Source organism: Lycorma delicatula, chromosome 1 (genome assembly GCF_047948215.1).
Source record: "Lycorma delicatula isolate Av1 chromosome 1, ASM4794821v1, whole genome shotgun sequence".
Classification (NCBI taxonomy): Eukaryota; Metazoa; Arthropoda; class Insecta; order Hemiptera; family Fulgoridae; genus Lycorma; species Lycorma delicatula.
Window position 1 is genome coordinate 10,866,568 of NC_134455.1, and position 25,337 is coordinate 10,891,904.

Genomic DNA, 25,337 nt, shown 5'->3' on the forward strand with positions numbered 1-25,337 from the left:
TAAAGCGACGTAGCTCTTAAAAAGGAAAACCCTGATATTTTTCTACTTTTATCCACCATATAAATAAAAAAGTGTTCCTGAGATCGAACTTACGTTAGTTAAGATTGTTCCTTATAGAAGGGAATCGCTGTATGTTTTGGACAAAAAATTCCTCCTTGTACTTTGGAGTCTAGCTTTGAATATTATTGTACATCATTTTTATGTTATACTGAAAACGCAAAGAAAATATTTTCTGTACGAATCGTGAATAATGTATTCATCGATTATCGTTTTAAATCGTTTTAAAAGTCCCTAAAATAAAATATAACAAAAAAAACCTTTAATGTTTTATTTTAACTATAAACTTTTAATTTGTAGTCGTACCAAACGTTCAGGACTTCATATAAGACGTACGAAGGCAAATTCATATAAAAAATGTTAGGTTAACATTATTGCCGTAATTTAAGAAACTGAAAGGGGCTTGTTTAATTCGCAGTTTCTTCTAATGGGCAAGGCTATTAACAAGAGTGGTCTGTATATTGCCGGTCTAGAGAAAGTTTGAGGCTTTCTATTCGATCCCTGCTATACTATTACATCACTCTTCGAACACATTAAATTTCGAAAGTAGGACAGATAAAATTTTCTAATAATTAATGGACGAAAACGGAAATTTGTAAAGATATTTCAACGCCGCTTGGACAGTTGTTTATCGATTGCCACAATCAACGTTTTTATTAATCCTTAGGTGAGTTATTCATTCTATATCGGCAAAAAAGATCAGAATCTGAAAGAAAGGTACAACCTTTTAACATTACACCTACTACTAGAAGTACATGCCGGTTAGTTTTTAATTTTTTAAAAACTTTCTTAAATATGTTGATATAAAATAAAATAGAAAATAATTATTTATTTAAAATTACAATTCCTTTGCATCAGCAAGATGTTATAGCGGCTTAAATATTTGAGTTTATAACTATTCCCTAAGGCCGGCTTGAAGGAAAACAGTCTATACTGCAATCTATGATACAGTAAACTAATGGTCATTTCATTGTTACAACACGTATTTAAATATATTGATATATTTAGGAAAAAAGTGAAGAGTTGGAAGAAGACTTTTGTAATTTCATAATTACAGAAGTGTGACGTCGCGATAACGTCTTAAGCGATCTGATGGAAGAGGTGTGTGTAATGCCCTCTTATTCGGACGTTACGATGGGGGTCGGATAGAAGTAAAGGAAGTTCGATGGATAGAATAAGTTCTGCTAGATTCGTTGACAATAAGCCAGAATAAAGTAATTATAAGTAATAGAACCTAACCTGCCACTTATGAAACGTCTAAGAACAATCAGTAGTTTAGTCTGTTCCTGATTCCTCTAGATTTCTTTTTCATTTTGTAAAAATGTTTTGCTAGAAAGTATAATCATTTTTTTGATGAGTTAGTGTTTAAAGTTTTCCATTGCATTTTTAATAAATAGTTTGTAATTGTATTTTTGTAAACTTAAAATAAATAAATTGTTTTTTCCACATTGCGCTTTGAACAAGTCACCGGTAACAGTTTAACCTCTTTTTGTAGGATAAAAATTATTATAAACTTTTATAAAAAAATTGATAAAATATTATTCTTTAGAACAAAACAAAAGTAATGAAATGTAGTAGAAATAACAAAGATGCACCGCTGAATGTGAAAATAGGAAGAGAAAAGATTATGGAGGTAGAAGAATTTTGTTATTTGGGAAGTAGAATTACTAAAGATGGACGAAGCAGGAGCGATATAAAATGCCGAATAGCACAAGCGAAACGAGCCTTCAGTAAGAAATATAACTTGTTTACAACAAAAATTAATTTAAATGTCAGGAAAAGATTTTTGAAAGTATATGTTTGGAGTGTCGCTTTATATGGAAGTGAAACTTGGACGATCGGAGTATCTGAGAAGAAAAGATTAGAAGCTTTTGAAATGCGGTGCTATAGGAGAATGTTAAAAATCAGACGGGTGGATAAAGTGACAAATGAAGAGGTATTGAGGCAAATAGATGAAGAAAGAAGCATTTGGAAAAATATAGTTAAAAGAAGAGACAGACTTAAAGGCCACATACTAAGGCATCCTGGAATAGTCGCTTTAATATTGGAAGGACAGGTAGAAGGAAAAAATTGTGTAGGCAGGCCACGTTTGGAATATGTAAAACAAATTGTTAGGGATGTAGGATGTAGAGGGTATACTGAAATGAAACGAATAGCACTAGATAGGGAATCTGGGAGAGCTGCATCAAACCAGTTAAATGACTGAAGACGAAAAAAAAAATTATTCTTTAATGAGTTTCCGATCTCTCGGGTACGAGGAATCTCATCCTCTCTCGAGGTCGAGATCCCTCACCACAGTAGTGAAACACCACACAATATCTGTAGTGAGATCTTTCACTGCAGAATAGTGGAGATTCCCAATCCTATTTTGTATTATAATGTAATATTGTTTAAATTTATATTGTATTAACGTTTTAATGCATTATTATTATTACAGTAAATTTTTACACCCACTATTCCTGTTAGAGTTGAAAATTGTTTTTCATGAATTGGATTTTTAAACAGTACTTTAATAGCCAAAACTTCTATAAATTTGACGGTCTAATAAATAAAAATTTATTACATAGAATGTATACGTAATAATAGATTAGATATTTTTAATTTTGTACCCTTTTTAGAATGTATTCTCAAAAACAAAGCGGAAAATTGAATTAAATTTTTCTAAAAGACGGATGGTTTGAAATGCTAAATTTCTAGAAGGCCACGTATGAAATGTAAGCGAAATTAAAAGCTTAATAACATTTATATTTTACCATATTTTTATCTTCAATATTTTTACTGTTTTTATTTACTGTATTTTGCACATTTATGAATATCGATTAATTATATATCTGCTTATATTATGATGTCTAATCGTATCTAAATTACGCCGATTAAAGTTATAATAATTATAACACTAAAATATTTAAAAAATTAATCGTAAAACAACCTTTAATAAAAATTTAAACTGCTTAAACAAAATGAAAAATGCAAACAAAATGAAATAGACTTTAATACAATTCTGATTTTTGACACTCGTTTTTCCAGTAGACCTTTAGAGAAACTTGAGATTAGTTTCCTCATACAAACAGTTTCTTCATAAAAAAAAAAAATAAATAAATAAATTAATTTATAAACATTGTCAAATTTTAAATATGTAGGAAGCCAGTGGTAACTTTAGGGGTAAACTAAGAACATTCTTACTTTCCTAAGCATATAAATGTTTAATTTGTATCGTAAAGGAGAAAAATATATTATACATGTATATATATATACTTTTTCTGTCTTTATTAGAATTTACTTCAAAGTTTGGTTTATTAATGTGCGTTCAAATTTTCTTTTAGCGATTGCACTGTTTTTTCAGAGGATAATTTACCGTTGCGTTTTAGGCATGACATATGTAATTGACTTTATGAATTACATCTTGTGAAATAACTAGTAGACATGAGTTTTGATATGTAAAACAGGATTGACATTAACTGAAAGCATCATTAATTACAACATAAGTTGCGTAACTCTTCACGGAGCTTGTCATTACTTGTCTTTCTTCACATATTAGCCTAAAGTGAGAGAGCTCGTGCCGACTTTAATTTCACTAATGTCATACTTAACAAGAAAAATTTATACTGTACATTAATTTTTTATTACCGCTTTCATGATAATATATTTTATCTTTAATTAACTATACAGATATTAAATAAAAATTAATAAGATTTTGATTTTGCAGTTTTTGTTAAAACATACGAAGGAGTATGTAGTCCACATTATATATATATATATATATATATATATATATATATATATATATATATGTATATGTGTGTGCGCGCGCGTGTGTGGATGTGTGTAAGATTTAACAGTGTGTAATTTACAAAATGTAGGTTTAATTATGTGAACCCACCGGGTTGGTCTAGTGGTTAACGCGTCTTCCCAAATCAGCTGATATGGAAGTCGAGAGTTACAGCGTTCAAGTCCTAGTAAAGCCAGTTATTTTTACACGGATTTGAATACTAGATCGTGGATACCGGTGTTCTTTGGTGGTTGAGTTTCAATTAACCACACATCTCAGGAATGGTCGAACTGAGAATATACGAAGACATTCATTTACACTCATACATATCATCCTCATTCATCCTCTGAAGAATTATCTAAACGGTAGTTACCGGAGGCTAAACAGGAAAAAGAAAGAAAGGTTTAATTATGTGACTGATATCCGTAATTAATAATAATATTTGTTTAAAAACCGGTTGTTTTTGCATCGTCGAATTCTAAAAGAGTCTACACTTAGAATAATCTATGTAAATATTTCTTTAAATTATTTGTACGGATTGTAGCGTTTTATGCTAGAAACAAAGACGACAGGAGAAACAGAAAGGAACAGAACAAGACCTCTCTGAAATGTGATGTTGAGAATGGATGTTAAAAATTAATCGGGCTGATTAATTATGAGATGAAAAGGTTGAGACGAATGACTGAGAATAGAATCTTGTAGAAGGCTCTTGCAAAGAGATTAAGTTGGACGGCCATATATTAGGAATCAAGGTTTAGTTGATTTGATAAGTGAAGGATGTGTACGGGAGGGAAAATGTGGGAGTGAACAACGACTGGAATTTATAAAACAGACGACTAAAAATGTAGGATTAGTAACTGAGATTAAGGATTAGGATTAGATAAGGATTAGAAAGGAATGGAGAAAAGCACAGTGATGGTCAAATTGTAACCGATGACAAAAAATAGCTTTTTTTTTGGTCAATGTTCATGCAGCCCTCTAATTACCAACTTAATTCGTGTAAAATAGTTACTGGCTATTATAAAGGAGGACTTGACGAATTTATTGTTCAAGTCAAAGCACTACTTGGACAGATATATTATTTTTATGAAATTAAGAAACGAATTAGAAAGTAAATGTACTGGAATATAAGATAAACGTCTGCCTGCTTGTCTGTGTGAAAGTAATTTACTTCGAAGTTGTATCTCACTTCCATGAGGTTTTCGTACGAAAGGTTATACAATTTAATTTGTATCTTTATTAAGAGCGAGTGAAGTAGAGAAGATCTTTACTTTGATAAAAAATTATTCAATACGGTAAAAAATAATATAATTTTCAACAAAAACGCTACAGGAAGACCGAATAATTAGTTTCGAAGAAAAATAATTTAAACGTGAATTATTATAAATCAGTTGTCACGAAAACGGTGAAATTAGTAAGTAAATTCCTGAACTATCAAGGATATTTGGAAAATTAATAAATATAAAACATTATTTACGCTTTGAAGTAAGTGAAGTGTTTCTTTGCCACTATTCTGATTAATAATAGGACTGATATGAAAAAATAATACTGGAAGAAAAGATTCCCTTGAAGTTTATTTAAACGGTGTCAGAATACCTATACCAGTAAGGTAAGGTACCTGGGCTTTTCCTTGATCGCCGTTTAACTTGGAGAGATCATGTAAGGGAGAAAAGGAATTTGCTTGACGTTAAGTTTAAAAAGATGTACTGAATATTGGGTAAGGGATCTCAACTTTCTTTATCCAACGAGATTTTTCTTTACAAGGCTTTCTTGAAGCAGATGTGGATTTAGGGAATCGAACTCTGGGGCGCAACCACTAACAGCAATGTGGAGATCATTGAACGGTTCCAGAATAAAATACAACGGAAGTTCCGTGGTTCGCAGGGAACACTGAGATCAACGATTACATAGGCATTCCGTACGTTCGAGAAGAAGGTGAACGCCATCGTTTCGAGATATGTGTCCAGGTTGGAGAACCATGTTAATCAACTAGCTTTGAATTTACTTAACAAGAATGAGGACGTCAGGAGGCTGAAAAGACTCCATCTGCCTGATCTGGTTGGTGGACCGTTATGATGATCCGGTTTGTTGGAGATAACACTTTTTATAATTATTTTTGTTTTATTTTCGGTTATTCAAATTTATGGGTGGTTACATTTGTTATTTATTTACAGTTAATGTTTCATTTATTGCCGGTCTTAAACTTATTGTTTGATTTATTTCTGTTATATTTACCTACCTGACTTGATTAACGGTGTGAAGATATCTAACGATATTAAAAGATACTATCAAATATTATAAAATTATTTTTTAGATAATAGTATTTTTCGTAGTATTTATCTTGTATTTATTCATATTAATTGTTTTTGTACTCTTTGAGGATTATCATCGGATGATCCTATTTCAAGTGATAGTCTGTCATATGACTTATATCTTCTATATAGAAGCTCATTGTTCAATTAAATAAAGGTATTTAGCAAAAAGAAATAATTTCTATAGACATGGTGTAGACTAAATGTAGTAAAACGATTGAATTTACTTTCGGTAAAATAATTTTTTAAATCTGACGATTCATTCACAGGGGAAATTTAGAAAAATTCATCATCGTTGAAAAATAGTACGACCTGAATAAGAATTGGCAGAGCGAAAAACGTGTTTTAGTAACTATTATTACATTTTTTGTTGAATTTAAAATTCCAAATGTTTATAAGCATTACACGTTTCTGAATTAATTATTATATTAGGTTATGAAGTGCTAATTAACGATTATTTTTGAAAAAGTTTTTTTTTATAAATCAGTGAATAACATATATAACGTAATTAACAAATAATATAAAAATCTAAAGAGCGCAATAAAACGCAAATTGTTTAGATATTTCTTTTTTTTTAATAATCTATTTGCTTACTGAAAGAAAATTCAGATCTTTCTATTGTTTTAAATCAAACTCTTTTTATAACAGGGTGGTTTTATATTCGGCATGTAGCTCTTTTTAAGAAACGATGCAATATTTACTACTCTTTCAGTACCTTTTGGTATCGGCAGATCAAAGAATGTTATAAAGCTTCTTCTTCACACTTTTTAATCGCATTACTAATTATATTTGTAGGAATTTATGCAAAAAGGGATCGATCCGTAAAATCTAAAAAGATTAGTGTAATAGTTGCATTAGTAAGAAAAACGATGTACTTCGCAAAACAGAATCACCGTTTTCAGAATTGTTATAAAAAATGACTTGAACCGACACACACTTTTCCTTTATTTATGAATAAATAGTTTTACAGAAGGGACGCGTGCACTATGTTTCCTTCATATGTAGTAAAAGGCGTTAAGTGCGGTGTTAACTAAGTGGCTTGATTCTATTTTGCAAAAATTGAAATATGGGATCGGTATCCATATTATTTCATTGTGGAATAAGCTTTGTGTGTAAGATGTATGCGTCTGGTGATATGTGTTCACAAATATTTAGCACAAAGATCTTTCTTAAGGAATATGAAAAATTTATTATTTTAGAAAATTCCGATTGATAAATTTACGTATATATTTGCAGTCGGAAACCAAAGTGCAGTGGGATAAAAGAATTTTCTCGTTTATGTAGCATAAGTGGTATAAAAGTACTTCACTAAAAAATGTCCAAAACTCGAATTACACTATGCGCATTCAGAAACAAAGCAAAACGTTATTGCTTTTGGAAATGACCCGCATTAAAATGTAAGATTGTTTATTAACAGAAAAGATAAATGAAGTGTCTTAAGTTTTTATCTATATATATAAAAATGTTAAGTTCGTTTGTGTACGGCTTCAAAAACTCAAAATGTTCTGCACCGATTGAGCTCAAATTTTAGCACGATATATAACCCGCATCAAAGATTGTTTTCATCTATTTTTAATAAATCTATCTATCTATTTTTAATTTGGAAATGTAAACAAAGGAAAACCAATCAGATCAATGCAAGATGGCCGCTGTCAAACACAACGACCAAATTTCTTTGAATTATATTTAACAGCTAAAACAGCTGTATTTTATTAAAAAAAAAAAACACGATTAAAAAAAATTTAGCACGATATATAACCCGCATCAAAGATTGTTTTCATCTATTTTTAATAAATCTATCTATTTTTAATTTGTACAGTTTTTTAATAAATAAGTGGCTAATAAATCAGATGGAAATGTAAACAAAGGAAAACCAATCAGATCAATGTAAGATGGCCGCTGTCAAACACAACGACCAATCACAAAGATTCCGTATGGCCGTTGCCAATTTAAACAAAATCGCAACTGACTAAGTAACAAATTTCTTTGAATTATATTTAACAGCTAAAACATCTGTATTATATTAAAAAAAAAACACCAAAACAAAAAGAAAAGCCACCAAGAAGGAAAACCACAGTTGGTGATGATATGAATGATTTTTAGCGTATGAAAATGCCATGCCTGACCGGGATTCCAACTCGGAACCACCAGATAAAGTCCGAGACTTTACCACTCGCGCCACGGAGGCCGGCAAACATATTCGAGCCGAATAAAAACAGGACTTACCAATATGGCGTTGTGTGTCAAACCAATTTTATACGGACTATAATTACTTTTAATACGCGAAACCCTTTGCAATGATTGAACATTAACTTAAACCTCTTCAAAAATTATTCCTTTTGAACTATGCCACATTTTGATATCATTGTTTTTCTATAACACGGCTGGAATTCTTTTCGTTTAATGATAAGAAGCGTTGTCGAAGGCAATAACCGAATTCTCTTCCAAAGGACATAATACACCACTAAACTATTTCTAAATAATTCAAATTCGAGTAATTTTTTTCCGAATCGCGTTTTTATCAAAATCTCACCCTTTTCTCTATTGACCTGCGGGGTTTTGTTTTCTTTGGAGACCGTAATTCACTAGTAGATTCTTACTCGAGAATCACGTTGTACACTGAAGCAGCACAACTTCTACTTACGTTAGCAGTTTATTAACATCTGAAATCAACGCCGTTTGATTATTCTGCAATTTGTAAGCATTTAAAATGATGTATTTTTTCGCACAACTTAAGGGCTTTTTTTCGCAGCTCACAAATCTTTATATATAAAAATGTTAAGTTCGTTTGTGTTCGCTTCAAAAACTCAAAATGTTCTGCACCGATTGAGCTCAAATTTTAGCACGATATATAGCCCGCATCAAAGATTGTTTTTATCTGTTTTTCGCATCAGTCACATATCCGTGACCGCGAGAAAACAGTTTTTTTAACGGTCAGTTGTGTACCAGTGACCGCGCCATCTGCCGGAAGCGAGGGGAACACTCGCCATACTAGCTAACGACAACCGCAGTCACATGTGAAACAATACCTGTTCCCAATTACATTGTTTATTAACAAAAAAAAAAAACGTATCCACTTGCATCTGATTTAGATTATTGTACAATCTGAATTAAATATTCACTTTAATCGAGGTACTTTTGTGTGATCGTGTCGTGATTGAGCTGCGCCTTTCACCAAGCTCTGAATTTATTAGAAAACGACCAACAGTGGGATATATGTATTAATGACGCGTGCTACACTGCACATCCAAACCAAATTCGCGCATTATTCGCAATTATATTGACCGCTTGCTTCCCTTCATCTCCCACAGAGTTACGGGAAAGATATCGATCGCATATGGCTGAGGATATTTTGCATAGAGTACGCCTAGAAAATACCAATATAACCATGGAATTTACAGAAGGCATTTACAACGAAGCATTGATAAATATTGAAGACAAGTGCTTAGCTATTGCAAATAAAGTTCTTAGTCAATTGGGAATGCCAGCACCCACCCAAGCTGCGATTGCTTCATTTGATGTGGATTTACGCCGTGAACAGAGTTACAATATTGGTGATCTTCAGTCATATGTCCAATCAAACATTCCCAAATTAACGCGTGAACAGAAAGGCATTTATGATCGCATAATGCAAATGATAAATGACGGAGTTAGGGGAACCATCTTCTTGGATGCGCCAGGAGGAACTGGGAAAACATTCCTCATTAGATTGATTCTAGCAACGGTTGGATCAAAAAATGACAACTATCCTGTTGCGGAATATTAATCAGCCAAAACTCTGCAACGGCACGTGACTTGGAGTTAAGAAATTGATGAATAACGTAGTGGAAGCAACGATTTTAACGGGGCCTTTCAAAGGTGAAGATGTCCTCATTGCTCGAATACCCATGATCCCGACCGCTACACCACTTCAATTTAAAAGATTGGAATTCCCAATTCGATTGGTATTTGCAATCACAATCAAGAATTGTGTGGGTTAGATTTAGATGCGGATTGCTTCTCACATGGACAACTGAATGTGCGTGTTCCCGAGTCGGCAAACCAGATAGCCTTTATATCTAAGCAGACAGTGGAAAAACAAAAAAATATCGTATATCCACAAGTATTGCAAAATTAAACTTCTATGAAACGTATGCTTTGTTTTGTTTCTCATTTCTCATCCATGCAACCACAATGTGCCACAGCGAAGCGTGGCGGGTAGAGCTAGTTATTTATAAAAACCTTTTATGGAAACTTCATTTGAAGTTTGAAATAGTAATAAAGGATACTTGTAATAGGGTGATATGTTAAAAGCTATGAAGTAATGAAAATAACGAGGGAAAACAATAGTTATAGAAAGAACACAGAAGCATCTGCGACTGGCATGAGAGCCCAACAGATTAATTATAAGTGATATGAAATTCACTTCTGAAAATCCAGAATTAGAACGTATCAAATTTTATTTAAAAACATACAAAAACACATTACTTCTTCCTAGGATATAAACTAATATTGCTTATTAAAAAAGGCAAGAGTGGTTGTGCAATTCCGGAATTCATTCAGAGTAAAAATAGAGGATTCTGTTATCTTGCCGGTAAAGGGGTCCCCGAGAAATTGAATCTGACTTATTCAGACATATTTTAACAAGAATTCCGGATGGAAAGGAAGATTTGATTTTCTGGAATGATTTGTATGACGAAGTCGCTATTTTTCTGAATATCCTGGTTTTAGTAGAATCACCCAAAAGTATTCTATATCTGGTCACTCGTTTTTACCGAACTAATATGACTTTGGAAAAACTGAAGCATTATTAAAGAAACAACAATACATATACATCGCTTAAGATTACTACACAGTTATGGAAATATGTAAAAAAAAGCATGTTCTTTTAACGTGATAAAAATGGATTGTATTCCATTCTTTCACACACAACTGTTAGAAAACAGGATAAGCAACTGAAAGAAAGGAACTAATATTGAAATGATAAATCGGTTCAAATCAACGAAATTTTGTTATTAAAAGAATCTAATTCAATATTCTTGAGTTAAAATATCGGTGGGGACTGAAAGGTGAAGTTCATATTAATAAAATTGCAGGAGGTTTACCTTTTTATCACAATCACCTTTTATACAACAAAAGATAATATCTTTTAGTACATTTATGGGGTAAACGTAAAGGAATTGCAAGTATTAAATGAAATAACTTTAAATGAAAAGGAATAATATGCGGAAGAGTTTTCAGCAATTTTATAAAAATTTACTTTATTAAAGAAAAAGTAGGCCTTCAATATGGACCTTGAAGGATAAGTGGAAAACAGGTTTCAATTAGACAAAGATTAATTTTTTTCTTTTAATAGAACTTAAAAAGAATAATTTTGCTTAAATATTAAAGTTCATCATTATTTTTGTACAAGGCAAAAATTATACGGTTAGCTATTAATTTTTAGTGGTTTATAAATTTTATGGAACTTCTTTTTTGCAGTCGGTATTCAGAATTACCGTTTAAATACAATTTATTTTATTGGATGTTAAATAAATTTTGCTGGTGATTATCGAATGAAAAAGTTATTAAAAAAACGTTTATAATTTAGAAAAATACTAGTTTTTACTTCAGTATTTTAAAAATAAATATAATTTTAACAATAATTTTTTTATTGTTGTTTTAAACAAATATTCACAGTTATTTTCTATAAAATATTTTTTTTATTGTTTATTATTTTATTTTTTATTATTATTGTTTTTTTATTAATATTATTTTTATAATCTTTTATCAACATTATATTGATCGTTTCCTACAACTGAACAATGTTCATTATTATATTAAAAATAAAAATGCTCTGTGTTGCGTTTAAAAGATTTTTTTCACATAGTTGTATAAAAATAATTTTATTAGATTTGTATTTAATGTTTTCAAATTGGTATAATTATGTTATATTTAATTACTTAAAAAAGTATGTTTATCAGTGTTATTATTTTGGAAAAAGCAACCATCTGCGCAACTACCTAACTACTGATTTTTAAAATCTTATAAAATAGAAACGACTCAGAATTTGATTCTGAATTAAAGAAAATTAATAATTTTTCCAGTTTAAAAAAATTGGTTTATTAATTATCATAAATCATAATTAAGAAAAAAACTGAAAATCGGAATTAGAGTGTAAGGAAAACTTTAACCACGATTAACTCGGCCAACTTCAAGGGGATCTGTTCTGTTTTGTTGCCTATTCAATCTTATTTATCAATAATCTGTGTTTCTGAAAACTTGATATCAATTAATTACTTCCTGAAATAATCATTTTTTTTTATCCCCTTCTTCCCGCAACCGGATATCCAATTAAGTATAACTCAGTTGGGGAGAGTGTCCATTTACTCTAAGGATGCGTTCCCCGCCACCCCGGTATAGTACGCCCGGCACAGCAGGTTAGCCTCCCCGATCTCTGATCTTTACTTCTTTGTTTGCCTTCCTCAAATTCCCGCCTCAGAGATGAAGTCTGGCTACGCCGCCCCCCCACCCCCTCAGCAGGGAACCGGGTCTCGGTCTTTCTTTTACCCAACTTCTCCCCAGGAGTTCTCCTCCCTTCTCAGGAACCCGCATACCTCGGCATACGGGCCCTCCACGGAGGGACTGTTCTCCCATCCCTACTACATTCCCCGTCTTCTAGCTTCTTCTTCCTTAGATCGGAGAACTTCACCCGCGAACCTTCTAAACCGATTCCAGTTTACATCACTGAACACCAGCCAGTTGATTAAAATATCCGGTGTTAGCCTGTTTGCAGAGATCTCACTTCTGTTGCGTGCCCATCTGGGACAAACAAAAATAGTATGTTCAGCGTTGTCTATCTATTGGCAGTAATCAGACTGCGGTGTAGCCCTTTTTCCAATTTTATATAAGTAACTGACCAAAGGAGCCAGTAATGAAATAATCATTGAAATGAAACGAAAAGGCTGAAAATTAAATCTTACTTTAAGAAACAGAGTCGCTTCATAATTCAAGCTTAACTAAAAAAACAGATTAGCAAAACATTAAAAAGCTTGAAAAAATTAAGATAACGGCATAAGTTTTATAACAGTAGAAAAAGTATTGATGTAACAAAATTTGTACGGGAAATTCTTTAATTAAAACCCAAAATACAATTTCTCGAGTCACTAAAAAAAAAAAAACAAAAAAAAAACATTATACAATCATTTTTTTTAACAATACACAGTCATGTCACAGATTTATTCCGATAACTCATAACTATAAGTTATGATAATTTTCTACTGTAGAAAAATAGGCTTCCGTTCGTATTTACGAACTATTACTATGCAATAGTTTATTATTCAATAAAACAACACTATTAGTAAAAAATGTTAATATATAATAACATTATTAATAAGTAATCGTTTATTAACTCAATAGTTTCTGTTAAAGAAATTTAATATTTAAGAAAATGTAGTGACACTTTTTCGGGGTACGGGTTTTTCATTTTCATATTTATTTTTTCTGCAATGTGAAACCTCCGCTAGGTTCAAGGAGACATTCAAAATTTTTCTGAATTTAATTTTTACGGACCACAACTAAATTTTTGTAGAAAAGGAATTTAATAGGTAAAGAACAATCAAATCTCCTAGCGGTAACAGTTTTTCAACGAAGACTTTTGCAGCCTTACCATTTGTAAACAGATCATCGGTTTTAAAAAATTTTTTAATACAAAAAAAATTCAACTTTTAATACATTTCATCTACAGCATGTACAGAGGAATTTATTAGGCTGAAAGCTTACTCACCATGAGGTACATGCAGGTTTGGAGAGATTAACCCCGCCGCAGTTATTCTATCACATGCTGTTACATAATAGTCCTTATACTTAAAATATCTTTGTCACCAGTAATTATTTTATAAATTAATTTTAAAAAAGAATGAAATTATTTTGTCACATTTAATAAATAAAGGATATTAAGGCTGAATGGATAATGGAGATATAGATTTAACTTGAAGCTCTTCCGTTTTAGACAAAAAATAGTGTTATAATCGGTTTTAATTATTAATCCGATTACATTATATTATATACTATGTACAGGAGCTTTATTGTTTATAAAATATAAACATAACTTTTCCTACATTCTACTAAGTTTTGCGAACCGAAACAGTGTAAACAAATCTTTGGGAGAACAATGATTAATTGCGATTTAAAGGAAATACAATTTTTATGTGCCGAATCGTCAAAAAAAATTTTTTTTCTAATAATTAAGTATTTATAAAAGTTCTTTTCCTTCTCTATGAATCATGAGACCTTGCCGTTGGTGAGGGGGCTTGAGTGCTCAGGGATACAGAGTAGCTGGACCGAAGGTGCAACCATATCGGAGAGGTATCTGTTGAGAGCCAGACTAAGGAACGATTCCTGAAAGAGGGCAGCAGCTCTTTCAGTAGTTGTTAGGGCCGTGAGTCACAATGACTTAAACGGCCATATCAACATCACTCAGTCCTCTGAGTACTGCGCAGTTGAAAGCAATGAAAAACTACAGCTGTTTTTTTTTTCCAAGAAAATGTGGCTCTCTGCATTTTCAAAAGCAATAATGGAAGCGCCTTCCTTGGTAAAATATTCCGGAGGTAAAATAGTCCCCCGTTCGGATCTCCGGGTGGGGACTACTAAGGAAGGGGTCACCAGAAAAGTAAAAAATAACATTCTACGAGTCGGAGCGTGGAATGTTAGAAGCTTAAAAAAGGTTGGTAGGCTAGAGAATTTAAAAAGGGAAATGGATAGGGTAAACGTGGATATAGTAGGAATTAGTGAGGTTCGGTGGGAAGAGGAAGGCGACTTTTGGTCGGGTGACTTTAGAGTAATTAACTCAGCGTCAAATAATGGGCAGGCAGGAGTAGGTTTCGTGATGAACAAGAAGATAGGGAGGAGAGTGGAGTATTTCAAGACGCATAGCGATAGAGTCATTGTAATAAGGATAAAATCAAAACCTAAACCGACAACGATTGTTAACGTCTATATGCCTACAAGCGCCCATGATGATGATGAGGTAGAGTGTATACGAAGAGATTGATGAAGCAATTAAACACGTAAAAGGAGATGAAAATTTAATAATAGTTGGAGATTGGAATGCAAGCATTGAAAAAGGCAAGGAAGGAAATATAGTGGGTGAATACGGGCTGGGCAAAAGGAATGAAAGAGGGGATCGACTTATAGAGTTTTGCACGAAGTATGATTTAGTAATTGCCAACACCCAATTTAAAAATCATAATAGAAGAATATACACTTGGAAAAAGCCAGGCGATACTGCAAGGTATCAGATAGATTATATCATGGTTAAGCAAAGATTTAGAAATCAACTCGTGGACTGCAAAACTTACCCTGGAGCAGACATTGATAGCGACCTTAATTTGGTGATAATGAAATGTAGATTGGGGTTTAAAAACCTGAAGAAAAGGTGTCAGATGAATCGGTGGAATTTAGAGAAGCTTGAGGAAGAGGAGGTAAAGACGATTTTTGAGGAGGACATCGCAATAGGTCTGAGTAAAAAAGATAAGGTAGAAAATGTAGAAAATGATAAGAAGAATGGGAGAATGTTAAAAAGGAAATTCTTAAATCAGCAGAAGCAAACTTAGGCGGAATAAAGAGAACTGGTAGAAAACCTTGGGTTTCAGACGATATACTGCAGCTGATGGATGAACGTAGAAAATATAAGAATGCTAGTGATGAAGAAAGTAAAAGGAAATATCGGCAATTAAGAAATGCTATAAACAGGAAGTGCAAACTGGCGAAAGAAAAGTGGATTAAAGAAAAGTGTTCAGAAGTGGAAAGAGAAATGAACATTGGTAAAATAGACGGAGCATACAGGAAAGTTAAGGAAAATTTTGGGGTACATAAATTAAAATCTAATAATGTGTTAAACAAAGATGGTGGTACACCTATATATAATACGAAAGGTAAAGTCGATAGATGGGTGGAATATATTGAAGAGTTATACGGAGGAAATGAATTAGAAAATGGTTTTATAGAGGAAGAAGAGGAAGTTGAGGAGGATGAAATGGGAGAAACAATACTGAGATCTGAATTTTAAGAGAGCATTAAAAGATTTAAATGGCAGAAAGGCTCCTGGAGTAGACGGAATACCTGTAGAATTACTGCGCAGTGCAGGTGAGGAAGCGATTGATAGATTATACAAACTGGTGTGTAATATTTATGACAAAGGGGAATTTCCGTCAGACTTCAAAAAAAGTGTTATAGTAATGATACCAAAGAAAGCAGGGGCAGATAAATGTGAAGAATACAGAACAATTAGTTTAACTAGTCATCCATCAAAAATCTTAACTAGAATTCTATACAGAAGAATTGAGAGGAGAGTGGAGGAAGTGTTAGAAGACCAATTTGGTTTCAGGAAAAATATAGGGACAAGGGAAGCAATTTTAGGCCTCAGATTAATAGTAGAAGGAAGATTAAAGAAAAACAAACCAACACACTTGCCGTTTATAGACCTAGAAAAGGCATTCGATAACGTAGACTGGAATAAAATGTTCGGCATTTAAAAAAATATAGGGTTCAAATACAGAGATAGAAGAACAATTGCTAACATGTACAGGAACCAAACAGCAACAGTAGCAATTGAAGAACATAAGAAAGAAGCCGTAATAAGAAAGGGAGTCCGACAAGGGTGTTCCCTGTCTCCGTTACTTTTTAATCTTTACATGGAACTAGCAGTTAATGATGTTAAAAAACAATTTAGATTCGGAGTAACAGTACAAGGTGAAAAGATAAAGATGCTACGATTTGCTGATGATATAGTAATTCTAGCTGAGAATAAAAAGGATTTAGAAGAAACAATGAACGGCATAGATGAAGTCCTACGCAAGAACTATCGCATGAAAATAAACAAGAACAAAACAAAAATAATGAAATGTAGTAGAAATAACAAAGATGGACCACTGAATGTGAAAATAGGAGGAGAAAAGATTATGGAGGTAGAAGAATTTTGTTATTTGGGAAGTAGAATTACTAAAGATGGACGAAGCATGAGCGATATAAAATGCCGAATTGCACAAGCTAAACGAGCCTTCAGTAAGAAATATAATTTGTTTACATCAAAAATTAATTTAAATGTCAGGAAACGATTTTTGAAAGTGTATGTTTGGAGTGTCGCTTTATATGGAAGTGAAACTTGGACGATCGGAGTATCTGAGAAGAAAAGGTTAGAAGCTTTTGAAATGTGGTGCTATAGGAGAATGTTAAAAATCAGATGGGTGGATAAAGTGACAAATGAGGAGGTATTGCGGCAAATAGATGAAGAAAGAAGCATTTGGAAAAATATAGTTAAAAGAAGAGACAGACTTATAAGCCACATACTAAGGCATCCTGGAATAGTCGCTTTAATTTTGGAAGGACAGGTAGAAGGGAAAAATTGTGTAGGCAGGCCACGTTTGGAATATGTAAAACAAATTGTTAGGGATGTAGGATCTAGAGGGTGAAATGAAACGACTAGCACTAGATAGGGAATCTTGGAGAGCTGCATCAAACCAGTCAAATGATTGAAGGCAAAAAAAAAAAAGTTCTTTTATTAACAGGAATACAAATGTAAAATTTTCATCACGTCTGTAATTAATATGTTAAAGAATAAAATTTTAGTTGAAGCTGATTACGATGAAAACATAATAATTACTAAACCGTTTTGGAAGTAAACAACTCCGGACAATACGGTAACTGTGGAAAATCAGAAATTACTTTGATAATAAAATAATAATGACTCTCAGTAACAATATAGATAAGATTGTGAACAAAAACGAATATATTCTGCTGGTAGTTTAAAAATGTATAACTTCTGATTACTGTTATTACTTAATCGCAAACCTTAACTAATATAACTAACAATAGGAGTAGCAGAATTGATAGCATTTAATGATTACTGTACTTTGTTCGTCAGCGGTTTTTAATTTCAAGAAGTTTTTACTTTATAAGTCTTCTTTTTTTGAGTTTTAACTTTATTTTCATTATATTTTTTGATTTGGAAGGAACTTAGCTGTTTCTTTGTTTAACTTAACTAATATTTCAGAAGTAATTGTTACTGAAATAATAATTTTACCAATGCAACAGGAAAACAACTCATTTGAAAAGTTAAAATTGAGTGAGTACATTATGAAAGAGATTAAGTATTTAATAGGAACTATTTTTAGAATTTTTTCACGCAGGATAATTTAAAATGTCGAGGAGATAAATTAAAAACATAATTTTTTTCAGAATTTACTTAGGTTTTTTTTGGAAGGAAACAATAAGTATTTATGAAACCGCAGACTTTAAAAGAAAAGTGAACGGGGAAAACAAATTTCTTCCTTCATTAAAAAGAACAAGGATGAATATATACATAGGGACTGCATAATACTCAGAGGCCTACATCAATAAGAGTGATATGCCATTGTCAGGGTCATAAGATTTATTAATACATTTATTTCTACTTTCTTAATCAGATTTTTTTTTTATAAATTATCTGACCGTGTAGAAGATTTTCGAAAAATTTATTTAAGATTAAATTTAAATGCTTTATTTTACAAAATCATTATAACGCTTTTGATGAATGGTTTAATAATATTGATTAAATAACCAGAATTTTCTGAATTCCCGTTAACGAATAGTTAAATATGTGGGTTAAACGAGTTTTTTTTTCAATTAACGTTTGCAAAATTGTAACTTTTTTTTACCGATTATATTAATCTTTTATCGTTGCTTATTTTTTCATAACTATTACCTCACATAATTGTTTATGTATTATGAAGTATAATAATATTTTTTTTTACATTTGTAATCAACTTTTTTAAATTAAAATACTATTTTCATACTCTGATCGAGATTTTCCTTGAATTTTCTCAACTTAATCATGAAAGGTATCTTGGATGTGGTTAACACGATTATCCATGACTGATGTTTTCTGAATAATAAATATACCTATTCATTCTCATGTGAATGAAATATTTTTTTATTTGTTGTTATGTTATTGTCGTCACACCTTCCCAATGTGTCATTCATTTTACTGATGATAATTTTAAATTTATATATGTCGCCGGGAGATGATAAAAACGGAGATTTGATCAGATCCCTAAGGTAGATGATCAATTCACGGAAGATGTTAAAATTACAACTCTGTAGGGTGATTTCCCTAAAGAAAGTAAGTGATTTGATCAAATCCCTTAATTGTTTTAGTGAAAAGATGAAATAAACAAGTCAGGACTCAAATAACATTAAATAACGAAGGATAGGTGTCACGACTTATTTATTTAGTAAACCATACATTATCAAATGTAGAGTAGGTAATACAACAATAGTCATTGAAATACAAATTATGTATTTGAAAATTAACTGAAAAAAAACTATGAAAAAAATTATAACTTATTTATAATTAAGTATTGTTGTAATACCTACTCTATATTTAATAATGCGTGGTTTACTAAATACATTTAATATCTAAACAATATTATTTCGTCTTTTCACTAAAACAGTTAAGGGTTTTGATCAATAACTTTCTTAAGGGAAATCACTCCACAGAGTTGTAATTTTTCGTGAATTGATCATCTACCTTAGGGATCTGATCAAATCTCCGTTTTCATCATTTCCCTGCGACATATATACTTTCTTTCTTTTCCTGTTTAGCCTCCGGTAACTACCGTTCAGATAATACTTCAGAGGATGATATGTATGAGTGTAAATGAAGTGTAGTCTTGTACATTCTCAGTTCGACCATTCCTGAGATGTGTGGTTAATTGAAACCCAACCACCAAAGAACACCGGTATCCACGATCTAGTATTCAAATCCGAGTAAAAATAACTGGCTTTACTAGGATTTGAACGCTAGAACTCTCGACTTCCAAATCAGCTGATTTGGGAAGACGCGTTCACCACTAGACCAACCCGGTGGGTCTGCGACATATATACTAGGCCCAACCAATGTACGAGCTTGTGACGTCACGAGCAGACTGCGTATTACTACTCGGCCTGAAAACATCAACTCCGCGTATCAAATTGAAGTATTACTTATTATCATATTGTACGCGGTAATAACTAACATATTTACATTTATTAATTATAAAAAATACGTAATTAATTTTTTATAACCTTTATTCGTACTAAATTATTAATCTTAATAATAAAAAAAGGTTACTTGAATTTTCATCATGCATCTAATTCAAACTTCTAGCGAGTTCACATCCTCGCTAAACGAATCACTATCACTGTCTCTTTCATTTTCACTATCAGATTCAACATGTATAAACGTATAACGTTCTGTCATTTTATTTATCAGTGGTTCCAGTTTTTCATCCTCTTTTCTATATTTTTTACTTTTTCACAATAGGGTTTTCATTCGTGGGATTAATTTTCTCCGTAGTTAATTTTTCAACATTTCTGAAAGAAAATGGTGTTACGATTCGCCACATGTCTTTTGACGGCTGACCAAACCTTCTCCATCGGATTCAAATCAGGATGGTACGGTGGGAGTTTAAGAACATGATGCCCATGTTTTTTTTTCAAAAGTTCATTCAAGTGATTTTTTTGTACTTTAGTTTTATGTAACTTTATTAAGTCATATAACTGTGGTTACAGTTTTTTTAAACTATACGGAATATGGGTTTTCTCTAGCCAATCGGTCATACCTTTTCCTCCGAAGTTAAAATTTGGTGCTTTATCAATATCTGTATTGTGATAAGGAACGTTATCAACAACTACTACTGACATTGGTGGAAGATTTGGAATCAAATTTTCACGCTCCCATTTCATGAAATTGTCTGTATTCATGTTGTCATGGTAGTCGCCACTTTTCGAACTGGCTTTCCAAGTTAGTAATGCGTTCGGAATAAAACCGATTTCTCCTCCAGCATGAATTACTATTAAACTATCACCTATATTAAGCGGCACATGAAGTCCCTCAACAATACCATCAGACCACGACTTTATCGAACAATGCGAACTTAAAACGTACGTTTCATCCAAATAAACAATTGTAGTATTGCTTTGTCTGTACTTAGCCATTGCTTGCAATCAATTCTCTTCCATCTAATGTCGGATTTGTCAATCAAAAGTTTTGTATTATTTTCAGTTTTACGCCATTTGATACCTAACTCTTTCAAAATAACAGATAAGATTGACTCATTGCCTTTAAAATCAATAGCTGATTGAAATTCTTGCCTTATTTTTTTTTAAAGTAGGTAATTCGGTCTTATTTGAATGAAATTCATTAACTGTTCTTTTAACTACACCTAAATCAAAACTGTCTTGTCAACTTACAGGTTTCGAACGTCGTTTATAGTTTTTTGGCGTGCTGAAAGAACACGATTGGGATGTTGATTAAAGAATCATGTCTTTTTTCTCTTCTGAGTTTTTGAACCTGTGTTCTTGATATTCCTTAAGCAGCAGTATTTCTTTCTTCGCATTTTTGAATGCCAGTTATATGTTTATCAACAGTTAATTTACCTACTATTAGGGCTTCGTTTTTCATAAAATCATAAACATTATTGATTATTTTACGTGCTTGACTCCTAAGTTTTTTTTTCTTAAATACGGATTTAAATTTTGTCATAACAAACCGCACTAATAATACACAAACAAAAATAATATATTACAAAAAAATTTGCGAAAAACAATGAGTAACTATAAAATAATATGACTGTACAAAAACGCTATCCGAATACCTTTACTGAAAACGATATAAACTGGACTAAAGTTTATTTCTTTATGCAAATTTTGTGTACTACGAATGACGGATCTAAATATAATCGTGACAAAAGACATAATTTTTAACTTCATGTGTAAGTTTTTATAGGCCTGTACATAATCAGTGTATTAGTCATTGGTTAAGGAATTATTTTTTATAAGATTGAATCATTAAGCATTTTTATACATGTAATCAACTCAAGTGGAAAGAATTGAACACACAACAACATAAATGTATTGCTTGGGCGCCCGTATTGTTTGTAAGTCGAAAAATGAAATAAAAATAATAATTACGCACAAAAATAATGTTTTGGAAAACAATAATATAATGAGATGTCAATACGTGTTGTCACAAACTCTTTTTTTTTTTTTAATTAAAAAAAATACGGTCTTGGTTCAGATCTAAACTTAGGCCGAATAATACGGCAATTTTGCTTGAGTGCTTCTTGTAAATATATAGTTAATAAGTAATATTGTGGTACGGTGTTTTTTGTGTGTAAACTGACGAAATGTAAAGTGGATAATTTTCATTCCCTGATGGTACTGATACATTGATGCGTCAAAACATGTAGGAAAAACATATCCCTGTGACAAATGTACGGTGAGATGATATTAAAAATTATATATGTATTTTTAGTAAAAAATAAAAAGATTACTAAGTATGTAAATAATGTTTTAAAAGATAGTTTACTAGTACAAGTAAATAATATATTTTCACTACTAAATTAATTATAGTATTTAAAATTATTATAGTATGTCGTGCAATGAATTGCACGACATACTATAATAATGCAATGTATTCGTAAAATGAAATTTCTTGAGCTTACAGTTTTGCTTGATTAAAAAAAAATATTAATTACTTTTCAATTTTAATAATTATTAAACTGTTCGGACAAATAAAGTCGTCTGTCTGAAAGTTTTCTGTACTATTTTCCAATTTAAAGATATCACACTGTATAAATTCAGTTCGGCATTGTTCGGAATTGCAGATGATAATGAATTCCGAAATTCCTCCGTAGGCTGTTCGTCTCTCTTTCATACAATCACACACACACACACACACACACACACACACACGCGCGCGCGCGCACACACACACAATGTTTACATCTAATTCAGGTTAAACATTGAAAGAGAAATTCATTTGTTAGTGGGAATCGACAATGTCAAAAACCTTTCTTCCATCATGCAACACCTAGGCATGTGAATCATGTTATACTAGTTACAAACTACACGAGTTTCTCTTATCAAAACTCATTAGCTAAGAACCTTTAATTAAAGAAGAATATTAGTCCTTAAAAAATTAATATTAACTCATAACAAACCCTTGTATTTCGCCTTCGCAGCGATTTTGCGTTCCCAAAAGAACTGTTTTTGGCAGTTTAATTCAAAATTGGACTATTTTATTCGTGTTATTGCTTGAAGGTTAGTGTTTTTCCTACAGAAAAAATAATATATATATCTATCTATATATACTGTATATATAGATAGGTAATTTATAAAATGTAAAATTCTGATTTTTTTTCTAAAGGCGTAAAACTATATATCTATAATTAATTATCTGGGCGTGATGTAATTTTTTATTTTATTATTAGTCATTGTTTTGAAGTGATTCGCTTTATCTACGCGTAAATAAAATGAAGTGTTCCATACAATTGTTGTTATAATCTACTTGATTAGACACTAAAATCTGTAATGTATAATGAATGACTAATACCTTAGCATTTCACTTCTAGATGAGGGGATTTGGGCTTTCATGACAATGAGATTTTCTTTTTTTAACCTCCGAGTCCAGCGTTAGGCATTGCTTCAGAGGAGATTTTGTGCGAAAATGCCATGCCTGACCGGGATTTGAATCCGGGATTTTACATTTGAATTTTTGTTTCCTTCTTAACCTAAATAATTGTCGGGTGGGTGAAAGAATGTTTACAAAAACAGTATTGTTATAAGACCTCTTAATAAAGAAAAAAAAATTTATTCATCTAACATGCTAATAATGGATATTTATTTTATCATAAAATATTAATGTATTACTTTATTTAATATAATTTATGTTTGTTATATTAATACCTATTAATGTTAAGTGATAATAAATTAATATAACACATACAAGGTGCGACAATAAAGTAATGAGACTGATTTTTCTTTGCAAGATGTGGCAACCCTGCAGCTTGCGTAGGCACACCAGCTTTGACCTTGGTCTATAAGCTACTTCTAGTCCAAGCGGCACATTGATGCAACTGCTCAGTCGTGAGTTGTGCTGTAATAAGTGAACACGTGTTTATGTCTCTCGTCACAGAACTGAAACCGCAAAATATTGCGCAACGGTATGCCATTTCTTTTTGCGTTAAATCGGGTAAAAACGCGACGACAACTTATGGTAAGCTTCAGAAGGCTTTTGGAGAGGAGGTTATGTCAAGAGCTCAAGTTTTTCGGTGGCATAAAAGTTTTAGTGAAGGCAGAACGAATATTGAAGATGAAGACCGCAGTGGACGACCATCAACCTCGAGGACAGATGTCAACTTGACCAGGGTGCGTGAAAACGTACGATCTGATCGAAGATTATCCGTGAAAATGATTGCAGAAGAACTCAACATTGATCGAGAAACGGTTCGTCTAATATTAACTGAAGATATTGGTACGAGAAAGATTTTTGCAAAAATGGTCCCCAAAAATCTCACACAACAACAGCGAGAAACATGGAAAAATGTGGCAGCCGATCTGTTAGAGCAAACGGAAATCGATCCAGATTTGTTGAGCCGTGTTATCACTGGTGATGAAGGTTGGTTTTTTCAATACGATCCAGAGACAAAACGCCAAAGTTCACAATGGTGCTCAAAGGGATCACCCAGACCAAAAAAAGCTCGCATGTCAAAGTCAAAAGTGAAATGCATCTTGTGTGCTTCTTCGATTCCAAGGGAATTGTTCATAAAGAGTGGGTGCCTCCTGGACAAACAGTTAACCAATATTTCTACAAAGAAATTTTAGAAAGACTTCGTAAATGAGTTCTTCGTGTCCGTGCCAACATTGCTGACAATTGGATTCTGCATCACGATAATGCGCCATCCCATACTGCTCTGTCAGTACAGCGATTTTTAACCTTAAAACAAATTTCAGTACTACCACAGCCACCTTATTCACCAGATACCGCTCCGTGCGACTTTTTTATATTTCCAAGAGTCAAAATGGCGATCAAGGGACACCATTTTCAAACAGCACAAGATGTCCAAAGAGCTGTGACGAGGGTCTTGGAGGATATTACAGAAGATGAGTTCCAGAAATGTTACCATCAATGGCAGAAGCGCTGGAATAAGTGTATGCAATCAGAGGGGAACTACTTTGAAGGAGACAACATTAAACCTGACTAAAACGGTAAGCAACATTTTTTTTCACATCAGTCTCATTACTTTATTGTCGCACCTCGTATTATTAAAATTTGTAAATATTTAAATTGATACCAATAAAATTAAGAATAAAGATCTTCACTTTGTTTATTCAGCTAATTTGTGTTTTACTACGTACTGTAAATGACAACGGTAACAAAA

The 25,337-nt window shown here is 32.2% G+C and overlaps 1 protein-coding gene across 2 annotated transcripts in view; it reads left to right on the forward strand.

Annotated features, from left to right (window-relative positions):
- LOC142326557 (acyl-CoA Delta-9 desaturase-like) overlaps positions 1–25,337 on the forward strand; it is a 94,383-nt gene that overhangs the window by 14,281 nt on the left and 54,765 nt on the right. Inside the window, exon 1 of one of the 2 annotated variants that reach the window (XM_075369166.1) lies at positions 18,004–18,220. The exons of the other annotated variant lie outside the window; for it this stretch is intronic. Within the exon in view, the coding sequence (XP_075225281.1) occupies positions 18,181–18,220 (40 nt within the window). The 5' untranslated portion in view covers positions 18,004–18,180. Of the gene's footprint in view, positions 1–18,003; positions 18,221–25,337 lie in introns of those variants that run through there. 2 annotated transcript variants of the gene reach the window in all.